The following is a 23,809-nucleotide window of genomic DNA, read 5'->3' as shown; positions in this document are numbered from 1 at the left end:
CCGGTTAAGCGAGAATGATTCTCCCTGACCGTCATTTAATGACCGCATCTCTAGACAGCACGCCATTAGCTGTCGGAGAAGTGTCTCAAGCTGAGAATACAGCCGATCTTTGTTGTTTGGATTTGTACATAAAATCGCTGCATTCACAGCGTCTGCCACTACTTCCCTTTGTGACATTTCTAGAAAATACCCCACATTTGATTCCTGAGGACGTTCATACACAAGCAGAGCAAAGCAGTCCTGAAAATAGAGAAAAAACTCGAATCACTGACTTTGAAAGCCGTACATATCGAATTCCAAATCCATCACATATGTTTAAGGTTGTAAACGCATAGATACCTCTACAATGTCTTGGAACACAGTTATACCGATGAATTTGCCTAATTCCACTCTTCCATATTTCACAGCTTCTTCTAAAGCTCCAATCTACGTATGTCAAATTTTTATTTCCAGATCATTTACTAAGGGAAATAGTCTAAACAACATCGATCTGATGTGCTAATGATTGATATATAAGGGTCGAAGAGCATTACCCGTACTAATTCAATGAACTTTTGGCAGTGAAAGGAGGAAGCAGACTTCTGATTTATCGTCCTGCAATGATACAGTTGGGGTAAGACTTCTTATCTCAATGTGAATCAGCATGAATCAACCGATACGACTTGTTCCTTAATCCACCTGTACAAGTTGGGGATAGCAATCCCGGAGTTTATCGAGAGCAGCATCAATCTCACCCTTCCCTATAAGCTTTACCAACCGTAGTATATGGATTAGTCCAATATCAACGAGAGACGTAGCAGTAATGAAATTTACTTTTGATATAGGCCAAAGAGTAAAAAACAGCAAGATAGCAAATCTTATTCGATACCTGTCTAAGGATTTTCCTCTCACGCAATGCATATGATGTATCATGCTCATCAACACCATTTTCTTGAGATACATAGATTGGAGTAACTGTACTGCTAGAAGCCAGGTCAAAAGCATGAAGTGTCTCTTCATATCCAAAATGAAGCAAGTAGTTCTTCACAAGCCTGATGACCAAAAAAAAGGAAGCTTTAGCTATCGCGAAAGTTTAATAACAACCTGGTAACAGGGAAGAAAAGAAGAAAAAATGCATTTCAGTAAGTACTCACCTAAAATTCATGTTTGGAGGTATGGATATCTTTTCAAGTGCTATTTGCTGCTTCTTCCTCTCCGATGCTTCATATCCCTAACAAAACAGAAAAAGAGTAACAGGTAAGCCATACATAATCGCTCCTGAAACCTTACCCTCAAACAACCACGTAACTAAGACTAAAAAGGGAGGAATAAGTAAAGAAAATTACCATCCAACTAATACTTCAACTTTCTTACAGTCTACATAAATGTTAATCATAAAGTCTAAGTGGTGATGTTTGACCACAAGGGAACCAGTAAACGCAGGCACGTGACCTAAAATCATGGATGCAATTTGTAACAGAAAAATCCACACTATAAGTTTGTACACTATTTCGCTAGTTGTTGTATTCCTGACTATCCTATCTTCAAATTACTCAAGCTAAGACCTTACAAACCCAACTCATATGTAGAATTTCGATGATCTTACCTTGAAATCGAAAGCAAACTTCTCCTGCCCAAAGTTGACAGTAACCCTGCCAAGATTCAGAGCACAACCGTGGAGCTCATACGCAAGAAGCTGAGATAACTCGATAAACAAAGAGAAAAACAAAGAGCATACTCCTCGTTTTGGCTATGTACAGCTACAGTAGGGAACAGAGGACCCTTGATGTACTTGGAGACTGTCCCTACCAGAGTTCCATTCACGCTAGCAAGTAAACGATGACATGGTCAGAACTGCGACATGAAAATGAAATGAATCTGACTGATCCATCCGAATGCTGTTCATTTCAGTAATAAAATTTTTTGATTTATTCAACTAATTCATTTGGCTGATCCATGAAGTTTTGTTTGTTTGATCATTTCACATCATCATCTAAATAAAAAATGACTAAATACCTATGTTTTCATTTAATCATATTTTCAATATACTATAATATTACTTTTTAATACAAATAATGTTTTAAAATTAAATAATTTTCAGATAATTATTTAAACATTTGAAAATTTTTCCTTTTATAAAAATAAAAGTTTTGTTTATAAAAAGATTTATAACAATTGATTAAAAAAAATTAGTAAATGATTCATATCCAATAAAGACATTTAAAACAAATATTTTCTCATTGGTGAAGCAAACTACAATATCTTCTTCTAGAATTATAATTTCATCATACAAAACACAATATCAAATTAAAAAAAAAAACATATCATATTATGTTTATAAAGATACAAAACAAAGTTTTTTTAGAAAAGCATAATCCTTAAACCACGAACTCTTCCTTCTATTCACCAGATCCTACAAATAAAGACAACAAATTTTTTTTAATTAGAATAAAAGGAGAATTCAAATAGAAAACAAAAGAAAGACAAAGATCACATACCTATCAATATGGAAGTCTAGTTCTTTTTGCCATCTCTAAGGTAATGCAACACGTTTTGTCTCTATAACTCTATCACCTGATGGTAAGTATGGAACATGTCCAACATTTTCATCACCATGCTGTTCATATGACTCCACATTTTCTTAATATTCAAAGTCTCTATCCTCTTCCCTTGAATCTCTGATAAAGTTGTGAAGAGTCATTGTTGCTGTCACAATCTTTATTCATTTCTTAAGCTCATACTTAGGATGTTTCCTGTCCAAAATCTGCCAATTAGCTTTCCATACACCAAATGTGCACTCAATCTTTGATCTCAAACCCGAATGCTTGCGGTTGAACAGCTCTCTACCATTTGTAGGTGGTCCTCCTGTGTTGAACTGATCCAGATGATATCTAGTTTTGCGATGTGGACCTAGAGAACCGGTTCTAGTGGGATAACCTGAATCAACTAAGTAATACTTTCCAGGTGGAGGATGTGGAAAAGAAGCTTCTTGGGTTGCACAATGTGTTAGCACCTTTGTGTCATGTGCTCTCCCGGGAACTCCAACATAAGCATATATGAATTTCATACTAAAATTACATATAGCAAGCACATTCATAGTTGGCTCTGATTTTCGACCTCTAAATGGCTCTACATTCCCTGATGGAGGACGAACTGGCACATGTGTGCCATCAATAGCACCAATGCAATCCTCAAAATAAGGCATATACTTGTAATCATCTACTACAAAAAGATCAGCACTTGCAAACTCATCCCTTGCGGGCTTCACTATATCTGCTGCGAGTTTCAAAAGAGCACTTAAAACATCATTTAGCTTCCTTTACACTGTGTCTAGTGAATGTTGATACCGCTCAGCTAAGGCCTGTACAGTTAGATCATGTGCAACCATTTCTATGAACATTGCAACACTCTCTTCTATATAAACATGGCAAGATTCCTCTAACTTATACTGCTCAGATAGCCTCTTACACAAACTCCTAAATGTTGACTGGTGCATGCGTAGAATATCAAAACATTGTACCTTAGACTCAAAAATCAATCGTTGCACATGTTGCCAACTTTCTCCTCATTTTGTGTTCACCATTTGTCTCTCAACTTTTCTTTCCTCCACTCCAACATGTCTTCTATAAGAGCATACATGTATTTCTCCTCCTCAAGAACCAATTCCATATCATCATCCTCAATTAGGAATCTAAATGTTTTCTGCAAAACCAGAATAGAAAACGAGAGATAATAATGTTACAAACTAGAAAACCACATCAGGAAATAGAAAAGCTTGGTTGGTATCAGGTAGACATATATCTTGATATCATTTCAAGCATTCCAAGCAGCAAAAGTAGACTAATGTCAGATACGAGAATATGAGACGCATGCCGTTCAAAGTAGCTGTCTTCACCAATCATATAAAGCAAAATGAAGAAAGCAAAAGCAACAAATATGACGTTCAAAAGAGAGTGTGGCTACGGACTACTAAGCATTTTCAAAGAAACGTAAAAGACAAGTTAACTCAGAACATATCAAACCGTTTATCGTAACTAGTTTCAGGTTGATGGAAATTAATCTCTGTACGTGTAAGCAATGAAACACAATATCATATTCATGTTCATTATGATGACTCACAAAGTATCAAACTTCAAAATCATTAGCTCAACATATAGTAGACAAAGTTTACTCTTAGTTTCTGTTGTTCTAAACATTCCAAGCAAGACTATTACCTTACTGTTCATCTTGTCTGATGATCTTCTTTACAGTTGCAAGCTTAGTCCATTCTGCAACAAAGAACACAAATTATAATCATAACAGATCACTGAAAAAAATAACAAGATAGGATAATTCATTCACATTCACTCATTCACAAATAAGAATCATAACTGATAACTGAAAAAACATTATAACAAGATAAGGTAATTCATTCTCATACACTCAAAATAAACCTGTTTCTCATACACAAAATAGGATACTAGAGTTCAAAAGAAACATAGACATGAAAAAGCATGAATCATTCTCATGCATTCCTGTTTTCAAAAGAACAATTTAAAGACACTAGATACTAGAGTTCATAAGAAACATAGTTCATAATAAGCATAAATCATCCTCATGCATTCCTGTTTTCACCAGTTGCAAACTCCAAGTAGAGAACCTTGTTCTCATCATCTTCATAAAACAAGAATGTCTGACGGTTGGCAATATCTTGTTTCAGATGTTGAATTGCTGCCTTATACAAAGGAGACCACATCCTTACAGCAGACAGCAAGTATAGAACCTCCATAGCTCGAAGCTGACTACAAGTAAATTCTGGATGGCTCTCAATTAGTTGATTCTTGTGGGAAAGAATCTTATCACGTGACTGAACACTCTCCCTAATCACATCTGCAACAGCTTGTTCTTCTTGCACAACTCTCTTTCTTTTTTTATTAGTCCTCCTCTTACTAAAAGATAAGGGACCACCGCCAATCAATGGCGGAAGCAGAAAAATTATTGACATGGGTCATAATATAAAAAATTGTATAACGCAAGCTCGTTTTCACAATTTTCATTGCAAAAAATTATTTTTTGACGGTTGGGGTCGCAACAGAAAGAATCAAACATACCTTCAATCTTGAATGTTTTTTCGGTTTGCTGGATCATATGGTAAATCATCCAATTCAATATTAGATGGTGAAGATTTTCTTTTTCAGAAACTGTTCCATTATTATATTTGACTTTTGAATATTTTTTTGCTTTGCTGGATTTATATTAGATAGTAGAGATTTTCTTTTTATAAACTGTTCTATTATGTTTGACATTAGACTACACAAAAAAAAACGTTAATTCTAATTTAATATTTAAAAATTTGTGTGTTATAATCACAAGCATAAATAGTTGGTGTCTGCCACATTTTAAGGAATAAAAATAAAAGTATAAGTTTCATGTGAATTACTTAAAATTTATATTTTGTTGATCAATATATAATTTCCTTTTTTCTAAAAAAAAACATTAATGTGCAGCTTCTTTTCTAGGTTATATTAGTTTTGGAAAAAGTCCACAACTTATAAATTAATATTTTAAGATGAATTCTTATTTATAGTTTAACAACTCCTTCTAAAATGTTACAATTTGTCGATGTGGGATAAAATTATAGTGCTACAGCATAATTTTTTTTTAATTCCACATGGGTTGTCGATGTAGGATAAAATCATAGTGCTACAACATAATTTTTTTTTTAACTCCACCTGGGTCAGCTGACCCACGTAATTGTAGGCTGCCTCCGCCACTGCCGCCAATATTGGAAGATGAAACTCTATTGCTATTATTGCCTTGAGTACGAGGAATTTGCCTTGATTCAGCATCAGTATCAGCATCTTGAGTAGGAGGGATTCACTTTGATTCAGCATCTTGAGTAGGAGAGATTTAGGTTTAGGTTTTTCCCTTGTAATTTTTTTATTTTTTCAAGGGTATTTTAGTCATTATAGAGTTCTGACTGAAGTTAGTTCATCCAGCTGGCTCAATTCAGATCAGCCAGCTGATTTTAAATATTTGATCATAACTTAAAGGGGCCCTAACTTAATTGATTTTAAATAATTGACTGATTCATCCGAATGTAAGTAGTTTTATGCCTTAAACGAACATCAGTTGACTGAATCATCTGGATATCATCTGTTCAAACGAATATAGACTTAGTCACTTTACTGATCAATGCATAGTTATTTCTATTTATCTCACCATCTAACTCTTAAAATCACTTAAAATATAGTAAAAAGAACTCATTATCTCACCATCTAACTCATAAAATCACTTAAAGCAACGTTTGGATAAAAAAAAAATACTCAAACCAAGTAAGGATACTTTAATACATGTTATTGAAAGTTCTAGCTAGTGCATTTTGTGACATTGAAATCTACATTTCGAGTCCCCTGTTAAGAAATTTAATTTTTCAACACATGTCAGCGAATCTAACTGCCACTAGATCACTTGTTTAATTTAGATTATCTAATAATCTGTAAATGTTAATCCTCCACCTAGACATATTTCTACGAATTTAATTTAATCTTCCATGTATACTGATCCACACCTAGTAGGAAGGATCTTTAAAGGCAATCACATAAACTATACAACAAATGGCAAAAACTATGATCAAAACATCGAACGTAAGAGCCGTCATGGCTTGATCACTAAGCTCCATGTTCCTTCCACCTAACCGATCAACCATATCCGGTATAGACTCGTAATTCCGAAACTCTTGCTCTTTCGGGTCCTCAAGCTTCATTCTCATCTTCTCAGCTTGACGACTCGCTACCTCTTGAGCCAACGTCCAATCATAGAATCTCCTGCTCTCTTCATCGCTCAAAACATCGTAGACTTCTCTTAGTTTCATAAACTTGTCTGAAGCAGTTTTAAGCGGTAATGAAGTCGTGTCTGGATGATACTCTTTTGATAATCTCCTGTATGCAGATTTTATCTCTTCAAGATCAGCATCCGTTGAAACACCTAAGAATCTGAAAATGATATAATTAGAAGTCATAATCCATTTTGAAAAAAAAACCAAAAAGATATTTGATGAGAAGAATCTGAGTGGCTCTCTAACTGGTAATGCGAATCAAAAGAGTCTTTGATTAGTTCTGCAAACTTGTCGTCACTGAAGAGATTGTTTCTCTCTTCATCAACGGATTTGGTCGGGTCGGATCCTCCACCGATCCAGCCTTCGTCCGGGTTTTCCCAATGGATTCTTGTGTCTACTCCAGGGGATGGTTTTGGTGGTTTTGTTGGGCCTCGCGACGAGTGAATATGCATCACTCTTCTTCTCGTCATCCTTCGAAATGATATCATCTTGTCAATGAACTTCGTGCCGTTTTGGATTTTGGGAAGGAAAATGAAGGACGTTCGAGCATAGTTGGAAGCTGCAGAAGCCATGTGGTGTACTGTGTTGGAAGAAGATGGTTTGTGATTTCTTCTCTTTTTCCTTCATGTTTTTAGTAACTGTCTCGCCGCAGACACTTGTGTCATGGCCTCATGATATGTGTGGCCTTGAGTTTCTATCTCTTCCTTGTCCTATCTATTGGCCAATAGAATATAAAGAAATAAAAATAAAGACGACCAATTTAAAAGACGTAGTTCACACATTTTCTCTCTGTTTGATACTGTAGTTTATGAAACATTCAAATAATTATGTTTTTTTTTCTTTTTTTACCCAATTATTACAATTACATTTGACCTATCATAAAAGTGGTTTGTGGACGACCTTCGACCGGCTCGGTATGATCGATTCGGAAAAAATTAACTCCTCTTGCTCGAGTTCCTTTTGCAAGACTATCCGCCCAGACATTTTGAATTTTCAGAATAGGGGATAAGGTGAACTCTGAGAAGCTCTTACGAAGTATACGGAAGGATTCCAACTCTGTCATAAAAGACGGCCAATCTGCTGGTGATTCACACATGTTCACAAAGTTCGAACAGTCGGTCTGAAAATGCACCAAAATCATTTGTCTTTCTTTCAGACATGACATAGCCCATAAGAGGCAATCCATCTCAGCGTAAAGAGCTGAGAGGCTTCTACGACATCCTTGTAGTCCAAAAATCTCATTCCCTCTGCCATCCTTAAAACTCCAACCAAGGCCGCTAATATGTCCGTCATCTTCAGGTTGGTTTGCTGATCTCTAATTTTCTGCTTTCACCTTTGTGTGGATCAAGGTGTCTTCCAGGGAATTTTTTTTCCGTTGAGGCTCACGTTGCGTGGATTCAAATAATTATGTATATTTGCATTTCTATCATCATTTGGATCTTTAGACATATTTACTATTATTTGTAAAGTATTTATTAGATTCTATCCCGTGCGTCCGCACAAAAACTTCTTTTTATCTATAGTATAATTTTTTCTTTCGTTTTTGTTTATATATAATTTTATAGTAAAAAATAAAAAATTTGTTTAAATATAATTTGTTTCTATTGATTTATTTTTTCTAGTATTATATATGACCGCGATTAGAAAAACATTATTCTAACTCGTCCATCCGTTCATATTATTTTAAAAGTATCACAAATAAAAAAATGTCATTATAACATGTTCATTTATTTTAATCCAAAAAAACTGAGATTATTAAAATATTTAACATATTTATTCATATTATTTGTATATTTTAAATATTTATTAAGTTTAAATATTTAAATTTTAAACTTATTTAATAAAAATATATAATAATATATCATTTTCATCTTTGTCATTGAATATTTAAATTAAATCTAAACTAATATTTGGATTATTATTTTTGTAAAGATATAATAATAACTTATTTTCTAATTTTTGATAACATAACCTACATTTAGGGGGTGTTATTCAATCATGGTTTTTAATAGAATTTAAATCCAACCACAATCCACTATTATTCAACTAATGATTCTAAATAATGTTTTAAAATCAAGCGTTATTGGTTCTTTTAATTCTAAATCATATTTAAGAGGTTTTAAAGTTTGGTGTTAATCAATAAAGATTTCAAATCTTTCATTAAAATCCAGTGTTATTCAAAACTAAATAATTTTTAAAATCTTTGTACATTTAGTCATTTCAAATCAATTCTAATAGAGTTTTATGAGTAAATTATTAGAATAAAAATCCAGTGTATATTGCAGAGACTTTAGAATCTAAACAAATGAATCCATCAAACTGATATCAATTTTTAAATCTAGAAAATTATATAACATAGAAAATTCATTTTAAATTCATGATTGAATAACACCCCCTTAAGGAAATCTATAACAAATCTAAATTAAAAAATAAATTTTCGAATTTATATTAAAATATAAATAAAAATATATTATTTTATTAATGTTATACTAAATTAACTTGTTTGATAAATCTAAATTAAAATCAATATTTTTGTTTAGCAACAATTATCCAAAAACAGATTAGTAGGAAACCAAATAAAAATTCTGTTTGGACACAAAACACCCTTCTTTCTTAATAGTACAGATTTTCTTTTTTGGAACAGAGTCTTCACGTTGAATCTCACAAAGTTAAATATTAAGGTTTTGTTCGTTTTTTTATTTAGATGCTGCATCTAGTTCAACATCTAGATGTTGCATTTAGATGATGTGCCATATATTGTTTGTTTAGGATTTTTTTCACAGATTTCACAGATGTTGCATCTACTTACCTTTAATACAAACGATTTTTTCACAGATTTCCCCAAGACTCAATGATATTCTGATTTGGGTTTTTTAGAGCATCTCCAATGTATTTCTCCATTTTTATCTCCAAAATGGAAGAACCGCAAAATGGAGTTGGATTTCTCTCTAATGTATTCTTCTATTTTCAACTCCAAAGAAAATATTCTAAGTATATTTTTCATTTTTTACTTTATTGTTAATTACTAATAATGCATTTTATTTATAAAAACTACAAATAAATCTTTTTATTTTTTTCAGTTAAAACTTCCATAAATTATAATATTATTTTAAATTCAATTATTATAATATAAAAATAATACTATACACCATTTAAAATAATAAAACAAAATACATTTTAATTTTATGTATTTCTTATGTATTTTTAATTTTATGTTATTTCTAGTTTCAGTTAATCTTTTTATATATTTTATATTATATTCTCAAATTTTAAATCTATTTATCTTTAATTTTAAATTAAATATATAATATAAAAAGATTAAATTATAAATAAAAAATATAATTTTAAGAATTAATGGAAAATAAAAGATTATCTTGTAAATAAAAAAATTCATTGCAAAATGGAGTTGAAAATGGGTTACTCCATATTTGGAGGAAAGAATGACATTTCTCCATTTTGCAAGTGAAAATAGAGTAGGGTTTGAGAAGAATTTCCTCCAAAATAGTATTTTAAGAGAAAAATAGGGTAGGGTTGGAGATGGCCTTAAAAGCAAGGTACATACACTTATCGCAGTTGATATCGCCTTCTGGAGATATTGAATCCTCTCCAACAAACACTCTAGGTCCAATATTTGGAAGATCAAAATGAAGATGTAGAAATCACGGGATGCAACACAGGAGTTTACAAGTTCAAAGACAGCTGACTAAAGGAGGAACGTGGTAGGTTGTAAACAAGCTGAATAAATCAAAACCAGAGTTTACGAATCATTATTTGAAGATATTCAGGAAAAAAGGAAAGTAACAAAGAAAGCAAAAATACTTAAAAGAAAAGGAAATTGATTATAGTTTGACTTAGGAAAAGATCGGTGTTTTAGTATTTTAGTAGCTTTGTGCGAGAAAAGGTTTAAAGTTTTGAAGACAAAAGGATGTTGGGAGAGTATGTTTGAGAGATATTTGATTTAAGCTTGCAATCATTTCTTGTCTTGGGAAAGCATAAGGATAGTTAGATTTTCAGAGATATACTTGTAAGTTCTTGTAATTTGGTAGACTTGTAAGATACTATTATAAAAATAATCTAGTGGAATTGTTTTGAAAAAAAATTGTCTGAACATATGGCATCAAATCTCTATAGTTTTTGCTTTTACAATTGGTATCCGAGAAGTCACAAGTGCGTATATTCAGATGAGATCCTGCAGAAAAGATGGAGAACTCTAGAGAAGTTGTGCTCGTGAAACAGAGTACTGTTCTGTACAAAGCAATTTATGGTTGGTGGAAGTAAAAAACGATACTGATTATCAAGAATAGCGATGAAGATGCCTCGACTGCTGTGGATAAAGGTTGGAAACCACCAACTACGTAGGATAAAGATGGGAAGATTGTTCCAAAACCAAAAGCAGAATGGACTGAGGAAGACAAGACTCTTGAAAAGTGGAACTCAAAAGCTATACGTGAGATTTTTAAATAAGTGGAAGTGAAGCAATTTGAGTTAATCCAGAGTTGTAAATCTTCTAAGGTGGCATGGGAAACTCTACAACGAGTCTTTTTAAAATGTGGATTAATCCCAAAAAAAAAAATCCAGTCTCAAGGCTGAGGATCAAAGGTTGGGAGCTGCTATTAACAAATAAATAATAAGGTTTATAAACTACACACTGATCAGGATGAGAAGCTTAGACAAATTCGAATGTTGAACTCTAGCACAAAGCAGCTTGGCAAGAGTTAACTATGGGAAAGAACAAAAAAAAAGCTGTGAAAGCTTAGGATATCAAGAATATTCTAACCAAGATGAAACAATGTTTATCAGTGGAGGAAACTATCAAGATGGAAGAAAATATAAGTTACAGATGCCACAATGCAGAAAGAGAATTAACCTTGGAGAACAAAACTATGAAAGAAACACCAGACAGATGCATACACATCAACAAAACAAGAGGTCATGGTGCTTTTTATGTGGTAAGTATATTGACAAATCAAAGCTCAGTGTTTCAAATTCCTCGAAAGGATTAATAATCTTTGGAGTCAAAGGAAGTTTACCAAGAATAACAGGATGAACCAGGTATGGAAGATCATACCCTCCAAGACATGAAATGATTCAGATGTAATGATGCATTCATAACTAGCAGAGATTGTGATGAGTTTGATACTGATGAAAACCTTCTTGCAATGTTATGGATATACTGTCAGAGACTGACTCTGAAGATGAGAAAAAGTTAGATTAAGTCGATCTTTCTAATAGAGAAAGTGGAAGTGAAATTTCAAATGTTTGAGTTGCCACAGAAGAACAAGGATCTGCAAGGTACTTTCACAGCGGATATTCAAGGCATGTAATAAAGAAAATAGATTACTTATCTGAATTCAAGCAAATATCCAAAAGAAATATCATATTTGGTGACAGTGTTAAAGGAGTAATTAAAGATAAACGTGTGACAAGGAGCCTATAACAGCCGTCATTTAATCAATATATATTTTGTTAAAGGTTTGAAGGTATATACAATTAGAGTGGGTTAGTTATCCATGTCCCCCGCCGTCACCCAACCTTCTCTACTGGTTTCTAACATCGCCGGGTCCATCTTCATCTTTACCATCAAAAGCTTCATCTATGACGAAGTTTCAGATGACCAAGCTCCTCCTCCAATGGTTGTCTTCAGCTTCATCATACACGTGACAAGTTTCTCCGGCGAGTCCTCTACAGGGAAAAGTCTCGATGAGTTCCTCAAATTGGCCTGGGCCATTCATCCTCGTTATTGGGTTTTCCCTTGTGGAAATGCCCATTTAGCAATCCAGCAGTTCTATCTTTCTTAATGGGTTTTCTTTTAGAGAAAAACCCAATAAACAGTACATCAACTCCGTTGATTGCTAAATACAGCTCAGGTATGTAACTGTCTTGCACCTTCCTCTGTCACAATGGAGAGATCAATTTCCTCCTGATGGGAGAGATCGTTTTCGCCCCTCTCCTATTTCGAGGAGAGAATCTTATCTTCACCGTACCTCTTGTTGGGAGGTGTTTCTTTCCTAGTCTTAAAACTGAAGAAACTTTCAAATTCACTATCTGGTCTATCATCTTGTGTAGCGGTCTGTATGGAGCCAGAAGATGCAACAGGATTCGTTTCGATGAGATACGACGGTATAAGCGGTTTTTCAATGTCACAAGTTAAAGTGACTATTTCTCAGCCTTCCAGCTTTGCCGGTAATATGCTATCGACGCATCCAATTGTGCATTCGCTGTCATTCTATCATGGAAATTACTTTGTGTTAATCTTTGTCAATTTCAAGTTTTATTGTATTAGCCTAAGAGTTCGTTTCTTTTCATGTAATCCGAAAGGTTAAGTAATGAAATCAAGTGTTTGAACCAAAAAAAAAAAATCATCTAAAAGGTACTATTCTATTCTTTCAAAACCTGGTTCTTGATTCTTGAACACATGTTGATTACTGTATTCAACTATTCGAGGTCGGTCCGGTAATTTGAGTTCGAAAGAGATTAAGTTGATTAGATTTTATTATGTTCTCAATTACAGTTCGTTCAGTTCGGAGGTCTCTCGACAAACTCAATACAATATTCAGGTCTCTACTCTCCGGGTCCGAAAAAGATCCTTTCTACAGTAACAATTCTACTATTTATAGTACAAGAACGAGGAGACGTCCTAGGGCTTCTCGTTCGGCTCTCACCGCCTCTCGTTGCTGGGCTTCTTTCTCATGGGCCGCGTCGCCAGGCCAGGCCCATTTTGGCTAAGACCTTCGTAAACCGGGATCAATTGGGCCGGTCTCGGTCTTTAACCGATCCAAACCGGGGAGCGGAGCGTACCACCAACAGTATGTCCCCCTCCCCAGTTCGGTAAACGAACCTGACTGACTTTTGCCGAATTGGAGCAGGATCGGTTAATGATCGAGGTCGGCGACGTTGGTTTCCTGACTTACGCCTTTTTTATCCCCTTGATGTCTTCGCGAGGGTATTTTAGTATTTTTGCTTGTGGGGAACCGAAAAGACGCGTTGGTTCAGGCGGGAAATAGAGACGTTACGAAGCGCGGAACTCGAGAAGTCGCAATGATTCGCTTTTTCCCTAAAAATAGAGCCCAGCTCTCCCCATTTCTCATTTTCGCTTCTTCTGCCAAGGTATTTTGCTCTCCCTTCTCTCTAAGTTTTCTTCTTTCTCTCTCTAGGATTCTGGTTGCCGTCCGCCGTGCTCTCTCGTCGACGATCGCTTTCTCGAGTTCTCCGACGATGTCTTCCGACTCTTCTTCCAATTCCGAGGCTGCGATTCTTCCCGAACACCGCAGGGAGGAAACTTCTACCGAGATCTCGAGTTCGGGATCTACGGAGCATTCCTCAAATGCTTCTTTGGTTCGTAAGAACTCCCGGGTCGTCGAGGTCGGCTCTGGTAGCCGAGTTCCCATTCGGGCTCCGGAACGGATGGACCAAAATCTCCGCGAGCCCGAGGGCCAAGTTCCTGCTGATTTGGTCTTGGGACGGGAGCCTGATGTGAAGACAGATGAAGACGCTCCACTGCGCGAGGTCGGGGATGGAGGAGTGCAGGATCCCAACGATGACGACATGATGCCGATCGTGGATCGGCCGTGTATCTGTGCTCCGGTGAAGTCTACTTTATCAACCCCCGAAACAGTCCGGGCTGCTATGCTGGTTGGTGGAGCCCCTCCCGGAATCATAATCCAGGTCCCCGAACCGGAGGAGCGTCCCTGGGACGCTCCTGAAGATTTTATTTGCGTCTACGAGGCTTATTTCCGCGAGGCCGGGTTAACTTTCCCCTTGCCTCGCCTTCTGTTCGCGTACTGCAACCGGCATGGCTGCGCGATAGCCCAACTTCAGCCGGCGTCGATTGTAAACTTCGTTGGGATTCTCCAACTCGGGCGCGATATCCGCACTCGAATCAATGTGGCACAGTTCGAGGAGCTCTTCATAATGAAAGTCTCGTCGGCCAAAAGCTGGTTCATGTCGGTGAATTGCAATCCGAAATTCGATTTGGTCACCGGGAACAAGGCCAGCAAGTTTACGGACTGGGACAAGAACTACTTTTTTCTTCGCGTCGACTCAATTTCTGCTGAGAATCCGGAGAGCACGTTCCGGACTGGCTGGAGTGTTGACTTTGGTACATATCTCACGGTTCATCTCTTTGTTTCCTGACTGATTCTAACTGATTTCTCTTCCTATGTGCAGATCGTCACATTCCGAGGTTTATCCAACGCTCTCTTACGTCCGACCTAGCGAAGCAGCTTAGTCTCGCTGGTCAGCGCCGTTGGCCACTAGCGTATCGGGAGAAGATTGACCGCCGGATAAAGAGGGCTCAAGACAAAGGTATGAGTTCTCGGATCGTCTTGAATTTGCTATCATTTAGACTATGGCTGACGCTTGTCCTTTTTGGTAGCTAAAAATAAGAAGGAACCCAGTTCATCGAGACCGGTCGCGAAGAATAAGAAATCGAGGAAAAGCAACAAGAGGAGTCGGAGGATGGCGTTCGACAGGTCGGATATCCCAATCATGAACTTTGGGGCTGACGAGGAAGACGACAATGCCCCAATCGACATCGTCGGTCTCGATGGGAACGAGGCTGGTGACGGCGTCGAAGCTGCTGTCGGGGACGGGGTCGATAACATCCCGGTTGGCCCAGTTGACCCTCCGATCCCGGTTGCGGAGCCGGAGGGCGATGCGGCGGGAACTAGTGTTCCCGAGGCGACTCCTCAGACTCAAATAGAGGAGGGGGAAATTGGTGAGCAGGATGAGGACGAGCTCACCATTGCCGACCGCGCCCGTAGGAAGAAGGGCAAGGCTCTGAAGAAATCATCTCGGAAAAAGGGTGATGAGCCCGAGACGGCCGCGAGTGAAGGGACTTTGGTCCTTCACGAATCTTCTAACGCTTCTCAGGTTCCTCCAGCGGATCCGGCTGCCGAGACCGAGAACCCGAGGTCATCCAAGAGGCGTCGGACCTCTGACTCGTCCTCATTCTCAGTCCGGCTCAAGTACAACAAGGACCGGTCCTTCTTCGACGACTCGTCCGCCTGTGCCGAGCTCTTCAGGCAGATCGTGCCGGCCTCGTCTCCAATGCCAGAGACCAAAGAACTTTTCCGCCCCAAGTCTTACGCTCGGGTCGCGAAATCTGCCTCCGCTGTAAGTTTCCCTCTGTCTTGAATACTTAAGCTTTTTTAGTTTTGAAATGTTTTGACTTGGGCTCTATTTTCAGCTCGTCTGTGATACCAACGAGCTCGTTCGCGAGTACGACTCCGAGGTCGAGAGGCTGAGGAGGATCAACGCTGAGGTTGCTGCCAGAGGGTGTCTCTGGAAACGTCGTATCAGGACGAAAAGGAAAGGTACGAGGCTGCTGTGCTGGCCTTTACCGAAAAGGAGAAGGAGAACGCGGCTTTGAAGGAGCAAGTCGAGGCCCTGATGAAGCGGACTGTCGAGCTGGAGGGGGATGTGGACGCCTTGTCCAAGTCGTTCAAGACAAGCGAGCTCGAGAAGCGGAAGTACCGAGACGCCGAGTCCAAGGGCAGGAAGATGCTGGCCGCCCTTAGGGGCAAGTGCGAGGGGAAGCTTGCCAAGATGAAGGACTTCATGGACAAGTCCAAGCTCAGAAAGGCGCCGTTCCTCAAGCTTAACCAGGCGACTGCTCTGGTCGGTTTCTGCGACTTCCTCAGGAGGGAGCACAATATGATCGTCCCGCCTCACATCGTGGAGATGTACGGGCGGAGGGTTAAGAACTGCACGAAGGAGGTCGATGATGTCCCTCTCCCGCGGCTCGCAAATGAGGACTTCCTGCTTCCGAGTGATGACGACCTCATCCCAAGGATCGTGCTTCCGCCAGGAACGCACGTTCCGGATGGTTTGGACCAGTTTGGCTCGAACTCCAAATCCATCTTGGCTGATCGGGCAGCGAGTCTCAAGAGTCCGGCGTCCGTCGCTCGCCAATGATTCTCTTAGTTTTCCTTATTTTTTATTTTGGTGTTTGTTGTAAAGACTGTCTTGCCCGCGTAGCTCAGGTTTTAACTTATTGATTTTGCTTTAGTCGCCGATTTTAGGTGTTGTATTTATTTCCGTCTAGTTCGGCAATTTTGGGTATTAATAAAATGAACATGGTTTATTTTATCGCGATTGTTACTTAGAACCTTTTTCCCTTATTTTATTGCGAACTGTTGAGAGTTTGGCTTGTTTTGATTAAGTTTGGAGTTCATGATGTTATTGTGACGATGCGGACGAACTCGGGAAACTCTTCGAACTTGAATCGCGGTTGGCGGATTGTTGTTCGAAAGAGTGAGTGCGGGTTGGGCTCCAGCTTTGAATAGTGGGCACCATGGGGGTGCGGGCGAGATCTCGGCTTTTAAGATTGTATTCGTGGGGAATACTTAGTTCGATCTCCTGGCCGGGAGTTGATATGTGGAGTTAGTGATAGAAATGAAAAAGATGGATTTTTATTGGATTTGTAGCTGAACTCGAAATCGAGCTGCCTACGTACCCTTTTGCAAGGGATCAAGCCACTCGTAGTTCAGTTTACAGGGGTGAGTTCGGCCGGAGCCGGACTGGTTTTTTTTTTTTTGGGTCCGCGCGCTTGTTGGCTGGGACTTTAATAATAAAATCGTTTGAGATTGGCTGAGTTCCAGGATCGCGGGATCGGCGTTCCAGGCTTGACGATTCTCATTATCTGATATGGACATTCCCAGTTCGTTCCCAGTTTGCCTGCATTCAGCTCCTCAGTGTTCTGGAACACTTTGCGTAAGACGAGGTCGCCTTCATCGAAGTGCCGACCTCGAACTTTCTTGTTGTAGTACCGAGCAGCGAGGTTTTGATAGTTCTGAATTCGGAGGAGAGCTAAACAGCGTTACTCTTCCAAGTTATCAAGGTTGTTGAGCATCATCTGGTCGTTGAGATCGGGATCTTCGGGGAGCACTGAGTACCGTAAGGTTGGAATACTCACTTCTGCCGGGCAGAGGGCTTCGAGTCCGTACGCTAAGGAAAAAGGTGACTGTCCGGTCGATCGTCTGGGAGTAGTTCGGTGCGACCATAAGACTCCGTCGAGCTCGTCTGCCCAGGTACCTTTCTTAGCCTCGAGACGTTTCTTTATGCCGTCCAGGATTGTCTTGTTGGTTGCCTCGGCCTGGCCATTGCCTTGCGGATATCGCGGGGTAGAGAAACTAAGGCGAATTTTGAACTTTGCGCACCACTCATTGAATGTCCCTGCAATAAATTGTGGTCCGTTGTCCGTGACGATCTCGTGGGGACCCCGTGTCGACAAATGATATACTTCCAGACAATTTTTTGTACGTTCAGTGCGGTAATCTCCGAATATGCTTCGGCCTCGACCCATTTTGTGAAGTAGTCGGTCATAATCAAGATATACTGCTTTTGACTTGTTAATCGGCATAAAGGGCCAACGATGTCCATAGCCCACCGCATAAACGGGTAAGGGGCCGTACTGGTTTGCAGCAGCTCGGTTGGTACGTTAATCATTGGACCGTGGCGTTGGCACTTATCGCATTTCATGACAAACTTTTCGCTGTCCGCGTTCATCGTCGGCTAGAAATAGCTGGCTTTTTTGATTTTCAGAGCAAGAGATCGACCTCTGGAGTGATTGCCGCCGGACCCTTCGTGGATTTCGCGCATGATTTCAACTGTATCATTCCCGGAAACGCAGGCCAGGAGTACTCCAGATGCACTCCAATGGAATAGCTTATCATTGTGCATTGTGTAATGGGCAGCCCGGACTTTAAGACGGCGAGCAGCCCATTTGTCGTTAGGGACTTTGCCGTTGAGGAGGTATTCTCGCAGTTCGACTGTCCAATCTTCGGCGGATTTGGTTTCCTGGTTTTCGCTAGTTGACGGACTGTGGATTCCTTCGGTTATGTGCTCGAAGTCATGATCGGCGGCTAGGTCTTCTGGAGCCTGCTCGGCATTTTCCTTAAGTTCCTGCTCGGCATTCTCGTTCGTCCGGGTCGAGTTCCTGTTTTGTGTACTTACCGAGATCGGATTTTCGTCGAAGTTCTGTCGGCGAGTAGCAACATTGCATTCCAGCGCGGTTTTGATACTGGGCTCTGAGATACTTTCGATCGGGATCCTTATCTTCATATACGGGTCGGAACTGGATGCCAGGGCGGCTAACGCCTCAGCAGATGAGTTCTCGCCGCGAGGGATTTTCGTGAGCTCGAATGTCTCAAATTTAGAGATGAGAGCCTTAGTCGTTGTTACGTACGCATCCATTCGTTCGTTCTTGGTCGTGTATTCTCCACTTAGTTGACTTGCGACAAGCTGCGACTCGCAGAAGGCGTGAAGATGTCGCACGCCGAGCTCTGTGGCCAATCGCAGTCCGGCAAGTAGAGCTTCGTACTCGGCCTCATTGTTGGACGCTGGGAACTCGAGGCGGAACGACTGTTCGAGGATCTCGCCGTTTGGGGACTTCAGGCGGATTCCGACTCCTGATCCCCGGTGGGATGACGATCCGTCGACATGCAAAATCCATACCTCGCGAGGCGGCAGTTCGACGACGAATTCTTTAGGGAGTTCGATCAGAAAATCGGCTAGTACTTAGGACTTCGCGCTGGTTCGATTCTTGTATTCTATATCGTACTCGCTTAGTTCGACGGCCCATTTTGCGAGTCGACCCGACTGGCTTGGACTGTGAAAAATGGTTCGGAGCGGCTGGTCGGTCAAGACTGTGATCGAATGAGACTGGAAATATGGCCGAATCTTCCGAGCAGAAGTCACCACCGCAAGCGCCAGTTTTTCCAAGGTCGGGTATCTGGCCTCGGCGTCACTTAGCGATTTGCTGACATAGAATATGGGACGCTGTTCCCCCCTGTCTTCGCGGACCAGGACATTGCTGACTGCCGATGCGGAAATTGCGATGTATAAGAATAGCATCTCGCCGTTCTCGGGTTTAGCTAGGATGGGGGGAGTCGAGAGATACGTTTTCAGCTGCTTGAAGGCGTCTTTGCACTCGGCGTTCCAAGTATGATGCTTATTACCTCGCAACAACTGATAGAAAGGCAGGCACTTATCCGTCGACCTGGAGATAAACCTATTCAGTGCGGCGATTCAGCCTGTGAGTTTTTGCACTTCTCGTTTAGAAGTCGGAGAATGTAGGTCGAGAACTGCAGATATTTGCTTAGGGTTAGCTTCGATGCCGCACTCAGTGACGATGTAACCCAGGAATTCGCCTGCTGTTACGCCGAAGGTGCACTTGGCGGGATTGAGTTTCATCCCGTACTCGTTCAGAATGTCGAAACACGTTGACAAATGCGATATATGGTCCTCAGCGTACAGGGATTTAACCAGGATGTCGTCAATATATACTTCCATCGTTTTCCCGAGCTGACTGGTGAACATGCGATTCACGAGTCTTTGATAGGTGGCTCCCGCATTCTTGAGGCCGAACGGCATGACCTTATAGCAGTAGATTCCTCGATCGGTAATGAACGAAGTCTTTTCCCGATCATCCGGATGCATCAGGATTTGGTTATACCCCGAGAAGGCATCCATGAAGGATAACAGTTCGTTGCCAGCAGTTGCCTCTACCAACCGATCAATGTGTGGTAGTGGGAAGCTATCTTTGGGACAAGCTTTGTTCAGGTCGGTAAAGTCGACGCAGATCCTCCACTTTCCATTCTTTTTCTTCACGACTACCGGGTTTGCTAGCCAGTCCGGGTATCGAACCTCCGTGATCGAACCGGCTTTGAGCAATTTTTCGACCTCATCGTTTACTGCTCGCGCTTTCTCGGGTCCGAGCTTGCGTCTCTTCTGTTTGATAGGTTTGTATGTGGGGTCGATGTTTAGCTCGTGGCAAGTGATGTCGGGATTGATTCCGGGCATGTCGCTGATATTCCATGCGAATGTGGAGACGTTCTTCTGGAGGAAACTGATGAGTGCTTCCCGGATACTGTTGTCGAGCTCGGCCCCTATGCCGACACACTTTTCTGGATTTGTCGGATCGATGCAGACTTGGTCAACTTGGCTCTGTTTGGGTGGACCGAACTGGCTTTCTGCGGCCGCACGACCTTCCTGAAAGGGGCTTATGACGCACGTCCGTGCGAGACTTAGTTTGCATTCGGTGAGATGGCATAATCGGGACGCGGTCTGGCTTCCTTTGAGGGTGAAAATCCCTGACGGGGTCGGGAATTTGACGCACTGATGGAACGTTGAAGCGACGGCCTTCATGTCGAATAGCCAAGGCGTTCCCAAAATTGCATTATATATCGCCGGTTTGTTGAGGACCAAAAACTTGATCATCCGGGCCGACCCGCCGACATAGATGGGTATCTTCACTGTTCCTACTGTTCTTGTTTTCTCTCCGGTGAACCCGGTCAATGATTCCATGTAAGGCTTGATCTCGGAGTCCGGAAAATCCATATTCTTTAATGTTTCTTTGAATATGACGTTTACCGAGCTCCCTGTGTCGATTAATATTCTGCTTACTTCGACATCTCCGAGCTGGAGTTCGACGACGAGGCAATCATTGTGAGGCATGTGCACTCCCCGCAGGTCGGCTTTAGTAAACAACAGCGGCACGATTGTTACCGTCGTTTGGGGCTGCGAACTCGATGCCAGCCGGCTATATTCTTTGAGGGCTCGGACGGAGTAGTTGCATGATTCGAGGGCTCCCATAATCATATTGACCTTCTTCCTGGTTTTGGGGACGTTCGCCTCTCTATTAGGTGCTTCGCGATCTCGTTTAGGGGGAGCAACCGGCTCTTCATCGGAGTGGGCTGCCTTAGCGGCTTCTTGATTGCCAGGTTTGTTTGGTCGCATGTTTGGCCGCCGAGGTCCTGGTTTGGGCAAATCTGCGGTGACGATCTCGCCCTTGCGGAACTGTTGAAGTAAGAAGTCCCTCAAATGTCGGCATTCCTCTGTGATATGCCCATATCACTCGTGATACTCGCAAAAACGTTCACTCAGCGGCGTGTCGTCGTCCTTGTGCCACGTGTTCCAAGATTTTGGAGGTCGTCATGTCCTTTGGTTCGACGGTCCTGCCTGGTTCACTACTCCGCGTGATTTCCCGGGCTGGACCTTTGTTTCCGAGCTCTCTTTGGGGGTTGGCGTTTGTCCTGGCTTAGTCGTTGAATACTGTCGATCCTTGGCGGCTTCTTCTTCTTCTTCCGCGATGAAGATGTTTGACTTATGAAGCGCGTCCTCGAGGGTGAGCGGTCTGTTCCTGCGAAGCTCTTTGTGAAAGGGGGATTTGTACCATGTTTTCTGATACAGAGCTTCGAGAGCGGCTCCATCGTCCACCGTACAGTGTGCTACGATCTGTTTGAAACGTGCCATGAAATCTCGGAGCGACTCATTCTCACCCTGTGATATCTCCCACAGCTCGGAGTTACGAGTTTTCTGCCCGATAAACATCGAGAAATGTTTTGCGAACTTAGTCGAGAGTTCCTTGTAGTTGTCGATGGAGTCGGCTTCCAATCTTGAAAACCAATCTAGAGCTATGCCTTCGAGGTGTTCGACGAACAACTGGCATTGAACTGCGTCCTTCTGTTCGGCCGAGGTGAACTTCAGTCGGTTAATTACGATTCCGAATGGGGTAAGGAAATGCCTCGGATCGGAGTTCCCCTCGTACGATCGTAGCTTAAACTTTTCTAAGTTTGGGACGGGGATGTTGGTGATCCGGGAAGTGAACGGTGTTTTCTGTGCCTCCTGGATTACGCGGTCGATTTCGGGTGCCGAGCTGGTGGCTTGGTGAAACTTTGAACTGATCTCTCGCAGTTGAGCCTGCATCCGCTCGATCTCCAGGTCGCGCGCTGTCGGTTGAGCTCGCACGTGCTGAGATGGGCTCTCTGTCCGCTGGTGCTGCTGAACTACTGACCGCGCCACTGTGCACTGCGGATCTCGCTCTTCTTGGAAATCACTAATGAGGTTCCGTCTTCTAATCGGACTCTCTTGCTGTAGGTTGGAGATCTGTGCGGTGAGGGTTGCGAACTTCGCGTCGTTGCTTCTGACCAACTCTTGCATCTGCGCGGCGAAGGCGTTCATAAGCGCAGTTGGATCGAAGGCAGCTTGAGTTCGGTTTGGTGAGGTTTGGTGAGCCCCGGCGCTTGAGCTCGGCTCCGCCCTGATTTGTTGCGCTTCCGGTTGGGATTGTGCGGGGCTGCGCTCGCGTTCCTCTATAGGCCCTCCGACCTGGCTCGCAGGTCCTCCGACCTGGGTGGTCTCATCTGCACAGGTCATCTGACTCCCGACCTGGACTGAGGTCGGTTGTCTATCATCATTTGTCATGTCGTCCTGGCCGATTACCAAACCGGCCCTACGGTGGGCGCCAATTGTTGATTACTGTATTCAACTATTTGAGGTCGGTCCGGTAATTTGAGTTCGAAAGATATTAAGTTGATTAGATTTTATTATGTTCTCAATTACAGTTTGTTCAGTTCGGAGGTCTCTCGACGAACTCAATACAATATTCAGGTCTCTACTCTCCGGGTCCGAAAAAGATCCCTTCTACAGTAACAATTCTACTATTTATAGTACAAGAACGAAGAGACGTCCTAGGGCTTCTCGTTCGGCTCTCACCGCCTCTCGTTGCTGGGCTTCTTTCTCATGGGCCGCGTCGCCAGGCCAGGCCCATTTTGGCTAAGACCTTCGTAAACCGGGATCAATTGGGCCGGTCTCGGTCTTTAACCGGTCCGAACCGAGGAGCGGAGCGTACCACCAACAACACATATTACAGAGTAGGATACTATGATGTACACGTTTGTGTTTTTATTGTTCTTGTTCTGCTTTCAGTTACTAATACCAAAGTCGAGGCATTTAGCAATGTGAATCATGTTAATGATATTGCTTGTGTTTTGAGTTGTAACGAAGCTTTTTTTTAATGAATGCCTCCATTCTTCTGATGCAGGCATTGAAATATCATTCTTCAAAAAGGGTGCACATCAGGGAGTTGCCGTCTTAGTTTGTGAATCTTTTGGATTTTGAGTACATTACATCTAAATGTTTTGGTTATGTTTTCTTGGTGATATCTTTTGAAACTTTTTTTGGTCCATCTTCTCTTGTTTTGAAGTTCAAAGTTTGAAGATGGTTATGTTG

General features: G+C 41.2%; 4 protein-coding genes across 4 annotated transcripts; 1 reads left to right on the top strand and 3 right to left on the bottom strand.

The window, feature by feature from the left end:
- Nucleotides 1-6,429: 6,429 nt before the first annotated feature.
- Nucleotides 6,430-7,458, bottom strand: LOC18014600 (NAD(P)H-quinone oxidoreductase subunit T, chloroplastic). Its single transcript, XM_024154020.1, has 2 exons — nt 7,043-7,458; nt 6,430-6,953 (listed from the first exon to the last, which is right to left on the bottom strand). Exons 1-2 carry the CDS (start codon nt 7,366-7,368, stop codon nt 6,530-6,532), a joined length of 750 nt encoding a protein of 249 aa, XP_024009788.1. The 5' UTR covers nt 7,369-7,458; the 3' UTR covers nt 6,430-6,529.
- A 6,553-nt stretch (nt 7,459-14,011) lies between these two features.
- LOC112085382 (meiosis-specific protein ASY2-like) lies at nt 14,012-16,711 on the top strand. The gene is made up of 5 exons (XM_024154593.1): nt 14,012-14,894; nt 14,963-15,100; nt 15,171-15,910; nt 15,984-16,058; nt 16,097-16,711. Exons 1-5 carry the CDS (start codon nt 14,012-14,014, stop codon nt 16,709-16,711), a joined length of 2,451 nt encoding a protein of 816 aa, XP_024010361.1.
- Nucleotides 16,712-18,310: 1,599 nt separating this feature from the next.
- On the bottom strand, nt 18,311-19,651 carry LOC112085381. The gene is made up of 2 exons (XM_024154592.1): nt 19,393-19,651; nt 18,311-19,281 (listed from the first exon to the last, which is right to left on the bottom strand). The coding sequence occupies exons 1-2, from the start codon at nt 19,649-19,651 to the stop codon at nt 18,311-18,313; spliced, it is 1,230 nt and encodes a 409-aa protein (XP_024010360.1).
- A 174-nt stretch (nt 19,652-19,825) lies between these two features.
- On the bottom strand, nt 19,826-21,535 carry LOC112085380. The gene has a single exon (XM_024154591.1). It carries the CDS (start codon nt 21,533-21,535, stop codon nt 19,826-19,828), a length of 1,710 nt encoding a protein of 569 aa, XP_024010359.1.
- Between the last annotated feature and the right edge of the window lie 2,274 nt (nt 21,536-23,809).

The sequence above is a fragment of the Eutrema salsugineum genome, unplaced genomic scaffold (assembly GCF_000478725.1).
Source record: "Eutrema salsugineum unplaced genomic scaffold, Eutsalg1_0 scaffold_3, whole genome shotgun sequence".
In the NCBI taxonomy this organism is placed as follows: Eukaryota; Viridiplantae; Streptophyta; class Magnoliopsida; order Brassicales; family Brassicaceae; genus Eutrema; species Eutrema salsugineum.
The sequence above is the reverse complement of the archived record's forward strand: the minus strand, read 5'-3'. Positions and strand labels throughout refer to the sequence as shown.